At 36.4% G+C, this 18,380-nt stretch overlaps 1 protein-coding gene across 4 annotated transcripts in view; it reads left to right on the forward strand.

Moving 5' to 3' along the window:
• Positions 1-18,380, forward strand: part of ORC3 (origin recognition complex subunit 3) — a 60,212-nt gene that overhangs the window by 16,100 nt on the left and 25,732 nt on the right. For 3 of the 4 annotated variants that reach the window (XM_081828617.1, XM_081828620.1, XM_081828621.1), the window contains 5 exons: positions 470-603; positions 2,271-2,430; positions 4,492-4,605; positions 8,403-8,536; positions 9,020-9,083. In XM_081828617.1, coding sequence (XP_081684743.1) covers positions 470-603; positions 2,271-2,430; positions 4,492-4,605; positions 8,403-8,536; positions 9,020-9,083 — 606 coding nt within the window. The remainder of the gene's footprint in view (positions 1-469; positions 604-2,270; positions 2,431-4,491; positions 4,606-8,402; positions 8,537-9,019; positions 9,084-18,380) is intronic. The other variant, XM_081828619.1, reaches the window with a different exon arrangement.

Consider the following 18,380-nt stretch of genomic DNA (forward strand, 5'->3'; position numbering starts at 1 on the left):
ATCCTTGAAAGATGGGGATTAGACCAGACAATATTAAAGATGCTTTTCAACTTAAGGTTGAACAGTAGCAGAGTAGCGAAGTAGTGTTGTTTATTGGGCTTTGTATTTAAAAATACTAGTTCTCACCTTAAAGCAAAGCAAAGTAAAACATTCTTTTAACAGAAAAAATAATCTATAGAAAATCTTCTCCCCATGCTTTTTTCTGTAGTTTTCTCAGCAGAAAATATAAATATTTTATATGAGTTATAGATTTACTGAACCTTTTTCTTCTTGGTTATTATTCCCCTGTCAGACACAGAAAGATTCTTCAAATAACTGTTGGAATGAGTTTCTCTTTATTATGTGGGAGAAATAAAAGAAACAGCATTACTGTAAAATGTAAAGGGAGATATATCAACATGTGGCATTGTAACATCGTTTGGGTGGTAAGGCTTACTTTTAACTCTTTCTTTTCACAATGGCTTAAAAGAAGACAGACCCAAAAATGCCAAGGAAAAAGAGGACTTCTACTAGTCAATGGCAGTCTCCTCCTGTTGTGCTTATCTTAAAGGATATGGAAAGCTTCACCACAAAAGTACTCCAAGACTTCATAATTATCTGCAGGTAGATGATATATCACCTGGCTTTTACATAAAATTCTTTTTATTAAGGAAACATATAACTTTTAGCTTGAAGAACACCCTTTTCCAGAGAAAATGAATGGCAATTTAATCCTCATTTTAATACCAACTGGATAGAAACCAGAGTGATTTCAAATTCCCTATAATTGAATGTTCAAAGACCTCCTATCGGATTTCCATTTGCTTTTTGACCCAAAAATGAGATCAAAAGACTAAAGTTAACCAATTTTTAATTAGTATGATAAGGCAGTATAAAATGTAGTTTTTCTCACCAAGGTTATCTGTCTCTTTCCCATTAAGTGGATAAACTACTCCAGATTGAGATATGTTTGTCAGGTCTTATTTTCTGATACCTATCCACCCTTAGAAGCTCTGAGTTACATATGCTCTTCTGAGCAAGTATGTTTTCTAAATAACATTATCTTGTATAATACTTACAGTGAGAAACTACTTTGTTCATGGTCTCATTGGATTTTCAAGGCAGTCCTGTGAGATTCAGAATTGAAGTAACTAACCCTATTTAAAATCCAGTGACATGTATTTCCCATGGTACATTTTTTTAGGATATAATTTATTTTGGCCTTTTCTATATGTAAACTTGCTTGATAGCTATAGCTACATTTGCCTAAAGCTATATTGTGTTATAATTTACTAATAAACTTGTAATTCCTATTTTAATGGTGTCTTTTTTTCCCATTGAAACTAAGATTTCTAGATCCTAAGGCTTTTCTTAATGCTAAAACTAAACTGCTTTATGTGCTTTCAAAATGCAGAAGAGGTCTTCTTTTTTGGAGCTTAAATTTGTGGCTACTTTTGCCATCTAAAGTGAGGAAGAACTTACAGCAGTAACAGAATCCAGGCACTGTACTTCTATGACGGTAGAACTGCATATTGCTAGAATACTGAAATGCAATAGCCAATAGGAGGGAGCATGCAGAGTCATCAGCCATGATACAAAGGGCTCAGACCCACAATAGCTCTCAAAGATAGTTCTGTTTTACTCTCTGGAAGTCATTTGTGTTCATACTGGTAATGCTCAGAATAAATCATGTCCAATAAGTTTGAGTTAAGAATTCAAGGAAAGGATGTAACATTTTTAAACAGTGTCCTTTAAAAATAGGTCTTATATATGTGTAAGGAAAGTTTCCTAACTCTTAGCTATTATGTATGGCTGGGTGACATAGTGTCTGTTAGATATGTGCATGAATAGAATAAGTTAACCTTGAAAGTTTGTGAGTTACATGTTACTGAACTCTTAAAAAGCATAGGCTGGATGTCTGTTAGGAAGACTGTAGCTAGGGCTCAAACTTTGACTGAGAGGTTACATTGAATGATTCCTAACTCTTTTAACAGTTGAGATTGTATAACCTTAGAGGGAGGCATTTGATCCCTCTGGACCTCTGTGTACTTATGTATAAAATGAGAGGATCTGTTAATAGATCAATTTCAGAGCTAGAATGTGTGGGGAAATAACTATATTACTTTAACAGAGGAAACTGCGTGACGTAGAAAATTTGAGTATTTGGAATGATATCTTCAGCAGTGTCTTACACCGTACTCCTTCAAATAAAGGTTGTCTTAATTTGAAATTTGATGTATTGAAATATATTTCCTAATGAAATCCCTTTTATATTTTCCTTTGAAAACTAGTCAACATCTACATGAATTTCCACTAATACTCATTTTTGGAATTGCCACATCTCCTATTATCATCCATCGGTTGCTTCCTCATGCAGTATCATCTCTGTTGTGCATAGAACTATTCCAGTCTCTGTCCTGCAAGGAGCACCTGACTACAGTACTTGATAAGGTAAAAAGGAAAAACTCATACCAGTGAAATAGGATGAAAAGACTGCCAAGAATAGATTATAAATATAAACGTTAGTGATAAATTTCTTCATCTCTCAGAGTATGATGCTGAACATATTTCTGCACATTTTTTTGTATTTAATGATTTTAATAGGGTACAGTATTGCCTCCTCAGATAAAATATAAATTTTTTTTAAGAGTTATTTATTTATTTATTTGAGAGAGAGCACAGAGGGAGTAGGAGTGGGAGAAGCAAACTCCCCACTGACTGGAGAGCCCGATGCAGGGCTCAATCCCAGGACCCTGAGATCATGACCTGAGCTGAAGGCAGATGCTCAACCAACTGAACCTCCCAGATAGCCCAAAATAGAAGCTTTATAAAAAGAATAATTGTATCTTTCTATATCTACCTACTTACCAGTCATTACTCAATGGAAAATTAGGTTTTTAATAATTTTTAATAGAATTTAATGACTTCCTGATAACAGTAACAATGTTTTCACTCTTCCATTTTGTATAAAATAATTTGTAATTTTTAGTGGACTCTTTCCTGTCATTGCTGCTCTTGACAGAAAATAAATACTAACATTTCCTTAGACCTTAGCTCTATTTTTTTTTTTTTTAAAGATTTTATTTATTTATTTGAGAGAGAGAGAATGAGAGACAGAGAGCACCAGAGGGAAGAGGGTCAGAGGGAGAAGCAGGCTCCCTGCCGAGCAGGGAGCCTGATGCGGGACTCGATCCTGGGACTCCAGGATCATGACCTGAGCCAAAGGCAGTCGCTTAACCAACTGAGCCACCCAGGCGCCCCTCTATTTTTTTTTTTTTTTTACCTAACTTAGTATTAGTTCTGTGTTTCTACATAAATAAGTAATGACCTTCCACAAATTGTTTGCTAGAGTCAGCTCTTTGTAGGTGTGCCTTATGCTGCTTGTGAAGGTAAACTAATGACAACCCTCCATTTTTTTTTTTTTAAAGATTTTTATTTATTTATTTGAGAGAGAAAGAGAGAGCAAGAGAGCTCACAAGCAGGGGGGAAGGGGCAGAGGCAGAGGGAGAAGCAGAGTTCCTGCTGAGCAGGGAGCCCGATGTGGAACTCAATCCCAGGACCCAGAGATCATGACCTGAGCCAAAGGCAGACACTTAACTGACTGAGCCACCCAGGTGGCTGACAACCTTCCAAGGTTCTTCATCTTTTTCCCATGAAGGTGGTATCCATTAGTTTACTGATACTTTGGGGAAAATTTTGCAGCTACAGTATTTAAAATTGCTTGGTTGGGGTGCCTGGGTGGTGTAGTTGGTTAAGCTTCTGACTCTTGGTTTCAGCTCAGGTGGTGATCTCATGGGATCCAGCCCCGCGTCAGGCTCTGCGCTCTGTGTGGCATCTACTTGGGATTCTCTCTCCCTCTCTCTCTGCCCCTCCTTCCTACGCTCTCACTTGCTCTCTCTCTCTCAAATAAATAATCTTAAAAAAAAATGAAATTGGTTGTGGCCAAATGCATTTGGCCTTCTATATCTGTATTTCTGTTTTAAAAGCCTAGGATGACTTTTCATTTTCAGATGTAAATTCTTCACTATAGGCCATTGAAAATTAGCTGAATAATACAAATTCAGCTGTTTTATACTTTTTAAATAGACATCTGTTATTTTGGGGTTTTTCATTCAGAAGTACATAATGTGTTCTTCGGTAATGTGTATCAGTAGGGATGAAAAAGAAATCTTATCTGATAATAAGAATTGCCAAAACCTATAGCTTCTTCAGTGGCTTCTGGTAGGAGAAAAGGGATCATATAGTTAATAGATTGTATTTTTTTAAATTAGCAATTGGGTGGAAGATGATGGATATCTTTGATTCTGGAGATGTATGACTAACTTTTTTTGGTTGTGACTTGTATAAATTAAAGTTTTGGTTGATATTTGATCTAAAAAAAACTTAGCTACTATTATAGCTTTCATAGTTATATGTCATAGTATCATTCTTTGCCTCCATATGTATACTTGCTATTGATGAAGAGTAAAGAAAGACTAATGAGTGGATCCTTCCCCCTTTTGTCTCTTTCAGCTACTTCTTACAACCCAGTTTCCCTTTAAACTAAGTGAAAAAGTGTTACAGATTCTGACCAACATCTTTTTGTATCATGATTTCTCAATTCAAAACTTTATAAAAGGACTTCAGGTAAGAAGACACTAATGGGTGTGAAAGTTCATGAGCTGATTCTAAATAATTTGCATTAATTTGCATATTCAAACTATTTAATGTGATAAGGCATTTTAAATGGCAAAATCTAAAATAAGTAAATTCAAGTTATATTATTCTAGATTCTATCATTCCTTTGTTACCTTGCAGCAAAATACAGAGAATTACATTAATTAGGATGTCAAAAAATGGAAAAAGATACCCTCCGTCCCCTTGCATTCCAGTGATTCTTAATATTTGGGGGTAGGGAGAAAGGGACATTTTTTTTTTTTTAAGATTCTGATGAAAGCTTACATACTTTCTACCTAAGAAATGCTATATGTAAGGGATCAGCAAACTTTCTGTGAAGGATCAGATATTAAATGTTTTTGACTCTGCATGCTACAACTCTTGTTGCATACTCTTTTTCTTCTTTTTAAATAACCAGTTAAAGATATGAAAACCATTTTTAGTTCCTGGGTCATACAAAAATAGGTGGGGGCCATTGTTTGCTGTCCCTTGCACATATTTGTGTGTTTATTCATTTATATTCTTATATATTGGGAATACATTTTTACTAAGGTTTCATGAATTGCCAGAAGAAAATTCATGAGCTCAGCTTCATAACATCTGTTCTAATCCAAAAAAGAACCCCATTATCCAGTTATTTAAAAGTTAATATTCCTTGTCTTGGCAACTACCTAAAATACCTTAGCAAAGTGTAGTCATTGTAAATACATGCCAATTGTCAAGTTCCCTAAAACTTGACAAAAACAAGTCCCTAAAACAAAAGTACAGTATGATAATACCTCACATTTATATAGTGCCTTAGAGTTTATAAATTATTTCTCACATGTATTTTTCCTCCATATAAAACTGCAGTGCTCTCTTATGGCTACTATGTATTTTTTTTTCAACTTAACTTTTTTTTTTAAAGTTTATCTGTGAGAGAGAGAGTGCGTGTGCGTGCATGAGAGCAGGGGGAAGGGCAGAGGGAGAAGGAGACAAGTAGACTCCCTGCTGAGTGGGGATCCCAACAACGTGGGGCTTGATCCCAGGACCCTGAGATAATGACCTGAACCAAAATCAAGAGTCAGATGCTCAACTGACTCAGCCACCCAGGCACCCCTCAACTTGACTTTTTAAAAAAGAGTATTTTAAAGCAGCAAAATATTTACCTTAGCAATATGTGAAATTCAATGATAGAGAGATATACTACATTTGCCTCTCTCATAACATTTTATTTCATTCATTTATTTACTCAAAAGTATGAAGAGCCTACTGTAAGCCAAGAACTATGCTGAGTCCTGGAGATACAGAGGACAAGGAAATCTCGGTCTTCAAATTGCTCATTTGTTTAGTGAAGGAGACAGAAGAGGAAACTCATAATTACAGTTCTCAATAGTCAATACTGTGAAAGAAACATGCATGGACATTCCATAGGAGAACAGAAGTATAGCCTAAGGAATAGGGGCTCACCAGGTTAAAATGGGAAGTGCATTCTAGGTAAAGGCAACAGTAGAGGGAGAGAGATCTGTTTGAGGACTATTGCAGTTTTCTAGACAAGATATAACAAGGGCTAACCTAAGGTAGTGATAGTGGAACTAGAGAGGAGGAAACAGATTTGAGGATGAGCTAGAATCGACAGAACCTGGTGACCAAGTGGATGATAGGATGTGGCAGAGAGGAGCATAGGTGACACACAGGTTCTAGCTTGGCAAATGGATTGGAGGTTGGTACCATTTATTAAGTATACATGTTAATATAAAGCCAAGAACCAGTTAGAAAAGGATGAGTTTCTTTTTGTATATGGTTAACTTTGGGTATGTTGGATATAAAGATTTGGCACTTAGAAGAAAGATCTGGGACAAATAGATATATTTAGGATTTATCATTAAAAGGTGGTGGGTGAAGTCACACAATGAGGATGAGGCATCACCCAGAGGCGTGAGGAAAGGACTAAGATTAGAACTTGACGGCAAGCTGATGAGAGAGCAATAGAAAAGGAGACTAAATAAGGAAAACCAATAGAAAGCAGAGTAACACTGAAGTCAGGAGAAGAGTTTTAGGAAATAGAAACTGTAGTCTCAGCATTGAGAAAGTGAGTGAAGAAGAGGACATTATAACCAAATTATGTAATCTCTCTGGGTCTCAGTTTTCTCATCTATAAAATAGGGGATCATATTAGATGATTTTATAGGTTCCTCATAATTTACTAAGCACCTCCATTGTATACTGGGCACATTACTAAGTATTTACATTATTTCATTAATAGGTACTATTATCCTGAGTTTCACAGGGGAAGAAACAGGCTTGTGTTAAGTAGCTTGGCCAGGGTCACACAGCTAATAAGTGGTAGAGCCATTAAGACCCCATTTGGCCAGTTTTCTTAATCATCAGTAGGAAATATGTGTAAGTCCTGATTTCTTTAGGAGGAACAGTAGGGCATATAATCATTCTGTATATGTTTGTTTCTTTCATTAGATGAATATGTTAACCAACTTGTTAGCTGACCCAGGATTTTGAGAACACACTTGGACAAAGTAGTGAAGTGGTACTAGATTCTTCCTTACAGCTCTACTATAACTCATGTGACTTCCTCCCATTCCTCCTCCCCAGCAAGTCCCTTATCATGTTTGGTTTTTACTTTTCTGATGTTTAAAAAGTGGTATTAACACTGGAATATTATCACAATATAATTGGAAAATATAAGTAAGAAATGAGATTTTGTTAATATGTGCAAAAATAATTTAGCACTTGGCATGAACAGTTACTTTCTGTTTGGTATTTGTTTCTAAGCTAGGCTGGCTGTTTGCCTTACAACCTTATACTTCCTCCAGAATGAACTATTTTAGAGGATTTCCTCTAGCCTTGGGTATCTGGTCCTCAGCTCTATCGGCTCAGAAATTCATTATCAGTTTACCCAGAAAGGATCGAGCTCAAATACCTTAATACTGATATATAAGCCAGCATGTTAATTTATTCATTTGTAATGGGAAATTCTATTTTCCAGTCCAAGAATGTGTTTGTCCACTATCTAGGGAACTGTCTCTCCAGTATCAAGGTATCTAGAAACTAAACCAAATTGGCCATGAGAAGGTTGCTTAGAGTCAGAGTTTTTAACATTTGGATAGTCTTGTGAGATAGATCTTATGAGTTATGGTAGAATTTGGAAAACCATTCCCCCTCGTACTGTAGAGACCACAGCATCCTAGTTACTATGACACTTAAATTTATCAGATACTGTACTGTGTTTTTCTCGTGAAATAAAACTCGGTTTAAAAAGATATATTTTCTTTAGCCATCCCTCATTTTTCATTATTCTTTTTTATCAGTAGACAAAGCTTCTACCATTGTAACATTTTTATTTATTCAGCAGACCATATTTTTTCACTGATTTTAGATGGGTGTTTTCTTGTGAGTATTTGGGCATCTGTTAGACTCTGAGGTCATACCCCAATCCCTTCCCCACAATATTTACTGTTATTGTAAGTGAGTTGCTTCTGTAGAGAGCTAATCTATCCATTAATATTAGTTTCTTCTGGTTTATATACTTCAGAGATTACAATTTTCTGACCTTGCCCACAAAATCAGAGTCTTAAAATATTAAAGATACAGAACCATTTTGCATTGTTTGCAGTGTTATTGTGATGTTATTAAATGTATTAGTGCCATACTTTTACTGTTTAAAAAAACCCAAAACCTTAAAACTGAGTAGACAAAGGGCAAAAGATTACTGCCAAAATATAACAAATACATTTAATCTTCACATTTTTTTATCTTCACATTTCTTTCAGCTTTCTCTATTAGAACATTTCTATTCCCAGCCCCTCAGTGTTCTGTGCTGTAATCTCCCAGAAGCCAAGAGAAGAATAAATTTTTTATCAGATAATCAGTGTGAAAACATCCGACGTCTTCCATCGTTTAGGAGGTAAAAGGAGAAGTGCATATTTAACACATCTTATAATAGAGGTTGGGGTAAAATAAAGGATCTCAGATCTAGCTATTTTTGAAGTGGGGAAAGAAAAAAAAACCTTTTTATTTAGAGCACAATGAAATCCTCTGTTTTCAATTGTGAGATTTCTTTGTTGGACTTGAAAATTTAGCATAAAGAAAAATATTTTTACAAAGGGACATAATTTGCAGGTTCTCCAGAGTTACTTATTTATAAATAACATTTCCTGATTCTGGAATTTACGGCTTTTGTTTATGATTAGATCCCTAGATTATGTGGTATAGCTGATTTAAGGAGTTAAAAATTACCATTAAACCATGACTGTTATCTGGAGCTTATTTTTGAGAAGAAATGCAGGAATGTGACCACCGATCTAAGTAGTTCTTTTCCCCATATGATATTCAGATCTTTAGTATGTTTAATTTTCTCTCTTTGTGTATGGGATGGTGAAAATTCTAGGTTCGTGGAAAAGCAAGCTTCAGAAAAGCAAGTTGCACTATTGACCAATGAGAGATTTTTGAAGGTAGGAATGTGGATGTATTTGTTTCAGTTTTATTCTCCTTTTTTCTTCATGAGAAACAATATGCACATAACGTTTATTCGGTGAATTTATAAAACATACCTGTTCATCCTAATATGCTTTTCATGGTGAATTAATGGGTCTTCATAATCATATAGGAATGTGACTTAAAGGTGACACAAAACTTTAGTTCTAAGATAACCTTTTTTATTGAGAAAAAGTATTAACTACAGGTTTATCCTATGGTGTAATTTGAAAATATTTTTAGATCTCAACTTTGTTTCCACGTAGCAGTTTTGGAATCTGCAGGCAATCTCATTTTAATGTTCTTTTAAAAGCTGTCATAGGGGCACCTGGGTGGCTGTCAGTTAAGCGGCTGCCTTCAGCTCAGGTCATGGTCCCAGGGTCCTGGGATCGAGCCCCGCATCAGGCTCCCTGCTCGGCAGGAACCCTGCTTCTCCCTCTCCCACTCCCCCTGCTTGTGTTCCCTCTCTTGCTGTGTCTCTCTCTGTCAGATAAATAAATAAAATATTAAAAAAAAAAAAAAAGCTGTCATAAATAAAGGCACATAGAAACCATGTAGCTTAGGGACCCACTGCTAAGTGGGTATTGATTTGATTTGAAAAAATATCATTATATATTGATTATACAATGCCAGGAAGGAAGTAATGAGCTTAGAAAATTAAGAATTATCCGTACAACATAGGGAATATCAAAAGAAGGAGTTTTTTTTTTCTTGAATAAATGATACTTGGACATGGTACATAATTCAAAAGGCAAAGATAACATACAGAGAAAATACTCCCTCACACCTTTATCCTCCAACCACCCACTTCCCCTTCCTAGATATATTCAGTGTTACTAGTTACTTACGCATCATTCCAGAAATATTCTTCAGACACACAAGTAATTTTACATACTGTAGGAGTTCCCTTCCCTATCTTAACAGAAGATAAGTATATTATATAAGCTGTTCTGCACCTTGTTTTGTTTTGCACTTCATTTTGGAAATCATTCCATATCAGTATTGAGAGTGGTATAGTACTCTATGGAATGAATATACCTTCATTTTACTTAGCAAGTCCCTTAATGATGGACAACTAGAAATGCCTAGTGTCATACTTGTGTTCATAGTATTCATGCCTTTTTTGAGGAAAAAGTTGTAGAAAATTATAATAAAATTAAGATGAGATTAAAGTAGCCCTAGTGCGGGGCGCCTGGGTGGCTCAGTTGTTAAGCGTCTGCCTTCGGCTCAGGCCATGGTCCCAGGGTCCTGGGATCGAGCCCCGCGTCGGGCTCCCTGCTCAGCGGGAAGCCTGCTTCTCCCTCTCCCACTCCCCCTGCTTGTGTTCCCTCTCTCACTGTGTCTCTCTCTGTCAAATAAATAAAACCTTTAAAAAAAAAAAAAAAGTAGCCCTAGTGCCATGTGTAGGTTTTGCTGATACGTACTATTTTCAAATTTTGAATGAAAGAATGTTAGTTCCTAGAGGGCATGTGTGCTGTATAGCTCTGAATACTAATTTACCACCTTTTTGTAAATTCTCAAAAAATACTAAGAATGGCTTTTTTATAACTGAGGTATAATTGACATACAATATGACACTGGACATTGGCTTTTGTTAAACATTATTTCTAATGCAGAATCCACACTGGGCCATATTATAAAATCAGTTCTAGACTGGGCTTAATAATCACTTCAATAATCTCTGTAATCTTTTTAGAGCAGAATAAGAAGTTTTCAAATCCTAATGCAGGTTGTTTTGGAAGAGAGGAACTTTAAGAACCAGTGGAAAGGGATGTGTGCATGTTTACTGAATTTTAAGATTAGATGGATTAGCGCTCTGCTGAGTCAGCTAGTTGCCAAGTGCATTTCCTGCGAGAGCATATTTTCAGAAGCCAGGAATAGATTTTTAAAGAGTACTTTTAACCATTGAGATGATAAAAGGGAGAGAATCTCTAGGTTGGTCTGTTGTAGAAATAGCTTGACACTTATCTGTGTTTCTCAGTAACTTTTCATGTATTTTCTGAGCATTTATTTATACTGTACTTGTTCCTAGTGCACTTAGCTCTGTTCTTTATTATCTTTGCTGTATTCGTTTTAGGATTGCATCCTTTGTTAAAGGCATATTTTCTTGAGATTTACATAGTGAGAAATATGAAGGGGCACAAGGATTTGTACCCTTACCCTAAGAAAGTTATGTGCAGGTTACCTGCTAAATTCAAAGGACAGAAGAGATCTATGAAAATAATTAATGTGTCTGTTGATTTTTATAGTTTAGAGTGAAAGTATCTTTGTATATTTTATTCTTATTATAATGCTTTTTCTCTTTTTATAGTTTATTTTAAAACACGTAATTTTTTTTTTAAGATTTATTTGAAATAGGGGGAATGAGAGAGCACAAGTTAGGGGGAAGGGCTAAGAGAGAGGGAGAAGCAGACTCCCCACTGAGCAGGGAGCGCAACTTGGGGCTAGATCCCAGGATCCTGGGATCATGATCTGAGCTGAAGGCGGAAGCTTAACCGACTGAGCTACCCAGGTGCCCCCATAATCAATTTTATATGTATTTTTCCACAGTAAAAGAAATCAGAAAAAACTCCACATGATGATAATATGGTACTACATGATACAGGGGAAGATCCTGATTTTGACCTCAGGAATCTTGGATTTCAATTCCAGCTACTCATTAGCCAGGTGTATCTTAGAAAAATCACTCATTCTATTTAAGCCTCAATAACAGGACAGTAATTCCTAGTGTGATTTCCTCATAGGGTTAGTGATAATCAAAGTCTGTTCAAATGAGAGTGAGTTAAAAACAAATATACAATAAAATGTTTATATATGTAAATCATAAATATTGTTATTACTTTTCACTATGATAAAAATTAAGATCAATACAAACACATAGTTCTATATATTACATATTCTGTATTACACATATTATATATAATACTCTTGTGTTACATGGTTTTATAGATTATGTAGTTATATAGACATGCCTACTGTTAAATTTGTCACTTTGTACCCATTTTCTACCCTCAGATTCTGAAGACCTAGACCTCAAAGTATACTCTAGAGAAATTTATACTCTTTAGATCCAGATTCTTTCTGCCCTGAAAATCTACTTTGCTCTCCATCCTGATGAACTAAACCAGTTGCTCTCAAACTTTAGCATGTATCAGAATCACGTGGAGGGCTTGTTAAAACACTGATTTCTGGCCTCCATCCCCAGAGTTTCTGCTTTTGTAGCTCAAAGGTGGGCCCCAAGAATTTGCGTTTCTAGCGAGGTCCCAGGTAATGCTGATGCTGCTGATCTGAAGACCATCTTTGAGAGCCACTTGAACTGGACTGATTCCCTGGAAGGAAATGTTTATTGCTTCCCTTATCTTGTTTTCTTAAATTTAGAACTAATCTAAATTCTCACTTACTTAAATGACTCATCTCAATTATCCTCTGACTGGAGTCAAGAAGTTAAAAAAAACAAACAAACCCTAACTCCTTTAGAATTATGGACACTCAGTTTCATAGTTACAGCTTTTAAACTATATGCCAGCTTTGTATTTCATAAACTTCATGGGTTTTAATTTTTTTAATTTAAAATTTAAAAATTCAGCTGACTAAACCATTAAACATTTGTAGAAGTTTCACTAGGAAGTTCAACAAAGGCACGACATTAGAAGGCCATATACAGCTGACAAAAGACTAAAGACTCTGTGCGTTCTTTCATTTCTAAGTAGTCTGTCTTGTGACTGATTGTACAGTGCAGCTGGGTACAGTGGTCAAAAAGTGTATTCTGACAGTTAACAAATTTTTCTGCGTTTAAGCCAAATAGGCTTGCACAGGATCCCATTAATGCAAACTTTTGATGACTCAGTAGCTTTCAAATCCTGTGGTAGAAGTTTAATCAGATAATCTTTAAAGTTTCTTTTGGCTCTAAAATGCTCTGATTTTATTTACTTGCTCATTAAACAGATTAGTAATTTTTTTTTCTGACTAGTTAAATTATTTAGATTCCTCATTAAAATTCTCTTTTAGTGCATATGTTTAATTGAAAATAGGTAAATTATTACTATGGATTTTAGGTGAAATAGCAGGAGCAGTTACTGGATGTATTTTTACTGTGTTTTTGCCTCATAGTGTTGCTCTAGTAATCAAGGTGTTTTTTTAACTTAAACCTTTAACTTAAGAAACAATAGTTCATGAGAAATTAAGCTGTCAAAGTGCCTTAAACAGAACTTTCAAATTCTTCATAATTACAAAGATATTTTTATTATCGCTTGTGTCTGAAATTTTGTTTCAAGTCCAATATCAAGGAGAGCTTTGAAGAAAATTGTGGCATCATATCACATTTGCATAATTATTATCTGGTAATAAAAAACATGAGGCCTTGAAATACTGGAAATTTTTTTTGAATAGTGAGAAATTCTTTTTCTTTCCATGAAAAAATGTTTTGGGGGAATAGAATATTGACAGCTTTTCCCAATTAGCAGATAGTTTTTATGCATTGTTTCATTTTGAGTCCCAGCCACCACATATGACAGAGTTTTTATCCCTTTGTGTAGATGAGGAGAGTCACAAAATGATTAAGTAACTTGCCTACCTCAGGTGTCACAATTAGCAATTGGAAGATCTGGCATTAATACCCAGACCTGACATCAAAGCCCACACATTTTCTGTGACACTTCGTTGAAGAATTAGTATAAGTTGATGAGAAGGTGCCTGAGGTTCTGTATTAGTGTTTGAGAAATGAGAAATGGGCTTTTCAAATACCGTAGCAAGTTAACGGTGAAGTTAAGGTACAGGAGGCTTGGAAAACAACTTGGTACAAGGCGGCTTTGCCCTTTATAGTCCGGCAGCCAGGTGTCATGCGGCAGTGCGTGCTGTTGCTCACATTAAAGCCGGAACGGGAAACATACCCCTTCTCCCCACCAAATAGATCTAGTTGGGTATGTTATATGAATATGTATATTTGCCAGTATCATTTACATAGACACACACACACACACACACACACACACGCACTTTACTCTCAAAAGACTTCTTTAAAAAAAAACAAGTCCCAACGCCATAGCTAGGAGTAGGTCCATTTTAATCCTGTGCTGTCTACACCAACCACACCCTCTGTTTATCAGTAATGATTTGCTCTTGGTGTTGATCCTGTCTTGTCAAGAAGTTACATTATGCTCAGTATATTTAATACATGACTAATTCCATGTATTTCACATAAGAAAATCAGTTTGTCAAATCTTCCCTAAAGCTATTTGGCTTGGTTTCAACCCTTAGAATTCAACTTTATGCTATGTAGAACACTAGATTCAATCCCTTGCCAGTGACAGTTGAAGTTTTATTATTCTGACTCGTTAAGATTTTATGTCTCTGTTCCCTATGTACCCAGCTAGATTTTAAATTGGTTGAGAGTAGAAAGTAAGTCTCAGACTCCTTAGAATTGTAATATATTCCTATTAGAAAGATAACCTGATTCAGTATGCTCATTTTACAGATGGGAGAACTGCAGCCAAGAGAGGAAGTAAACTATCTAAGGTCACAGAGCAAGTTAGTGGTAGACCAAGGATTTCTTTTCACCATTTAGTATGCTTTTTGTGGTGATTCATGATCAAAAGGCACAGAATTAGGTCACAAGTTTGATGGAAACTTGCCTTTCACTTTTGCCTCCACCTCTTCATTCTGGTTTCTTTTGACTGACCTAAGGAGAGGAGGAGGGAAAAATCTATTAGAAAAAATAATAAAAGGCAAAGAGAAGAAAGGAAGAAAATGATTCCAAAACAAACTACTTCTTGTGATCAGATGCGCGAGGCATTAGCCCAGTAGTGTGGTGGGAAGTGGCAGCTCAAATCCAAAGCCTTCGTCAGGTGCTGCTGAACAGGGAGGACAGAAGTCTGAGGCAGATGAGAGGTCGAGCACTCAGCCGCACTAGAGCTGGGGGAGAGCTGTGGTTTGGCACTCTGGTAGGTAGCCATCATGTGATAAGACACTGAGAACCAAACACTGTCAGCCAAAATTTCTCTGATGAGAAAAATAATGCTTAGTTCTAGCAAGAGGATGATGGAGAAAATGCTGTGTTCTTGCACAGCTGATACCTCTTATTCCTAAAATCCAATGTCTGTTTTGCCAGCGTTTAGTATCAGTGAATTGATTGAAAGGAACAAATTATAAAAATGTACAGCCATTTTTACATATTTTCTTTAAATCTTCTTGGGTTCACTCTTCACCCTATCCCTAAAATCTGGACACAAAAGTGATAAATACTATGGGAATTAGAAGAGATTTGCAAAAAGTGAGCATCATGGCAAATGTAATTCTGTCTTATTTTCCTTACTTGTATATATTTAGGTTTACATAGCCATTGTTTTCCCCTCCAAAGGAAGTAACCAGCTCAGTAACAACAGAGGCCTTGTCATATTAGTAAACAATAATACATGAATGATTTTGACTGAATGGCAGACGGGATTGATGTGATTGGAGATGGCTGATTTAAAAGGGTGTAGAGTAATATATTGTAATATACATATAAAATGTATAGTAATACATTGGCAACCACAGCCTAATATTAATGTGGTTTTTTAGGTCCTTAGTGTTTTCTTAAAAACCCAAGCCAACATATACAAATTAAGACATTTTACATTACAAATTCAGACTTTTGTCTTTGTTGAAAAATTAGTAAATGTGGCCCACATCCAGCAAGACAACACTGACTTTTTTTTTTAAGATTTTATTTATTTATTTGACAGAGAGAGAGAGTGAGCACAAGCAGATGGAGCGGCAGGCAGAGGGAGAGGGAGAAGCAGGCTCCCCGCTGAGCAGAGAGCCCGCTCAGGGCTCGATCCCAGGACACTGGATCATGACCTGAGCGGAAGGCAGACACTTAACTGACTGAGCCACCCAGGTGCCCCGACAGTGTTGACATTTTAAATTCATCTTACTTGAGAAGGTGAATTTTGAATAAAGACTAAAGGAGGTTACAGAGCTTGCCATGCAGGAATCTGGAGGAAGGGAATTCCAAACAAAGAGACAGCAAGTGTAAAGGACCTGAGGTTGGAGTGTGCCTGGATGTTTGAGGAGGAGCAAGGAGTATTGGATTATTTGATATCAGAGAAGTATCTTTCTGTTCACATCTCTTTGTCAAAGATCAGGAAAGACCACAAGGTCTTCGTGTTTCAAGAATACAAGAAAGCATATCTCTTGGGTACCTGGGTGGCTCAGTTGGTTAAGCGACTGCCTTCACCTCAGGTCATGATCCTGGAGTCCCGGGATCGAGTCCTGCATTGGGCTCCCTGCTCAGCGGGGAGTCTGCTTTTCCCTCTGACCCTCCCCCCTCTCATGCTCTCTCTCTCTATCTCATTCTCTCTCTCAGATAAATAAATAAAATCTTTAAAAAAAAAAAAGAATACAAGAAAGCGTATCTCTTTGGGAAATAATATTACTAGGCCAAGTGCAGCTCTGTTGAGAAGAATCATCATAAATACAATCACGAAATGAAACAGTGGCAGCTATGACCAGTATATAGCAATGATGCCAAAGGAAAAATTTAATGAATGGAAAGGAGGATTACTATTTCAACAGGCTTTGTTTTTACATGTGCATAGTGTGATGCTGCAGTAATGTATTTAGTGGAGAATTTTCTCAGCATCACAACCTATAAAAAAGTATTCATAAAGTGCATCAAGAATTGTTGCCCTGGATAGGTGGTAGAGAGGCATTTGCAGATATATATCTCAGTAATACTGATGAAGAATTTAAGAGAACAGGTTACATGAAGAAAGCTAATCATTTGTGATGTTTCCTGCTACAGCTGATAAGAACACATCTAAACAGCAGTGAAATCTCTTATGTAGAGTGTAGGTTCCAAAGTCAGCACATAAGACAAAAGTGTGGGATGGTCGAAATCACTCTTGCAAATCCCTTAGAAGGGTACAACAGATCTTCTGTCATGCAGTCCAACATGGCCGGTTTTATTTCCAAGTGTTGGAACCAGAACTCCATTTCCTCAGTAGAGCATCAGATGAAATAGTTTGCTATGCTCTGTTTTAAGCGCTAGGCACTGGGCACAGGGATATAATCACACAGAAGCGTAAAGGGCCTGAGACCATCTGGGAGAAGAGCATGCACATAATCCTCATCTCACCCTTACTCAAGGCATAGTTCCTGGAGTGCAGCATTGCCTACAAAGTGTAAAGTGTTTCTTTTTCCTCCTCATCCGAGTGAATTCAGTTCTACTGCATCACCCGTTTTTGTGCATGCAGTGACTCCACAAAGCAAAAGTAATAAGTAGTGCAAGAAGCATGAGGTATGATTATTATTCATAGATTCCTTTCTCTCCAGAATACTTTCTTTGTTTAAAAGCTTTTTAGGCATACATTAAAGCAAACAATTAGTGGCTTTATGCACTCTCTATGTTATAGCTTGTCGTAAAATTAGAATTAAAATGTACTTTCCCAGTGGTGGTTAAAGTACCCTTTGGTATGATAGGAAACCTAGATTTTTGAAATTGCCAGCTAACTCAAATACTGGGAGGAAAAACATTTTGATACTAAAAGCTTTTCTTTCATTTGTCCTGTGCTTTCAGATAAAAACCTATAGATCGCTGATGAAGGAATTGATTTCTAAGTGTGCTAGAGTTTAGGAAAATATATCAGATTTATTGCTTTATATAGGTTGGGTTTGCTTGAATTTATTGATATCTAGGTGTTACTTTCTGCATGCTTGACTGCTAAGAATAATGGGTATCTGCAAGATATTACTGGGGTAAAAAACCCAGCCCAGCAGTTAAAGTCCTTCATTTGACTTTTTAGAGAAGAAAAAAATGTGAAGACCATGCCACAGATCATAATCCTCTTAAGAAAATGTTACAGGATGAAGCAGTTATAAAAGTATTTGAGGTTTGAAAAATACTTGAATGTTGCTAGAATGTGGTGTTTTAAAGTCATTTCTAAACTATTTCAGGTTCTAGAAAACCTAATACCCCCATTCCACCCACCCACCCCCAAAAACCCTTTTGAAACTAGTTTGTGAGATTAGTCATCCCATTGTTTTAAGACACTGTCTCCCTTATTATACTTGTTGGAGTCTAAATTATAAATCTTAATGGCTTCAGATTTCTCTTTTTCATGTTTTTCTTTTTTTTTTAATTTTTTTTTTAAAGATTTTATTTATATATTTGCGAGAGAGAGAATGAGAGACAGAGAGCATAAGAGGGAGGAGGGTCAGAGGGAGAAGCAGACTCCCTGCTGAGCAGGGAGCCTGATGTGGGACTCGATCCTGGGACTCCGGGATCATGACCTGAG

Source organism: Leptonychotes weddellii, chromosome 8 (assembly GCF_054177405.1).
Source record: "Leptonychotes weddellii isolate Sample4059 chromosome 8, ASM5417740v2, whole genome shotgun sequence".
In the NCBI taxonomy this organism is placed as follows: domain Eukaryota; kingdom Metazoa; phylum Chordata; class Mammalia; order Carnivora; family Phocidae; genus Leptonychotes; species Leptonychotes weddellii.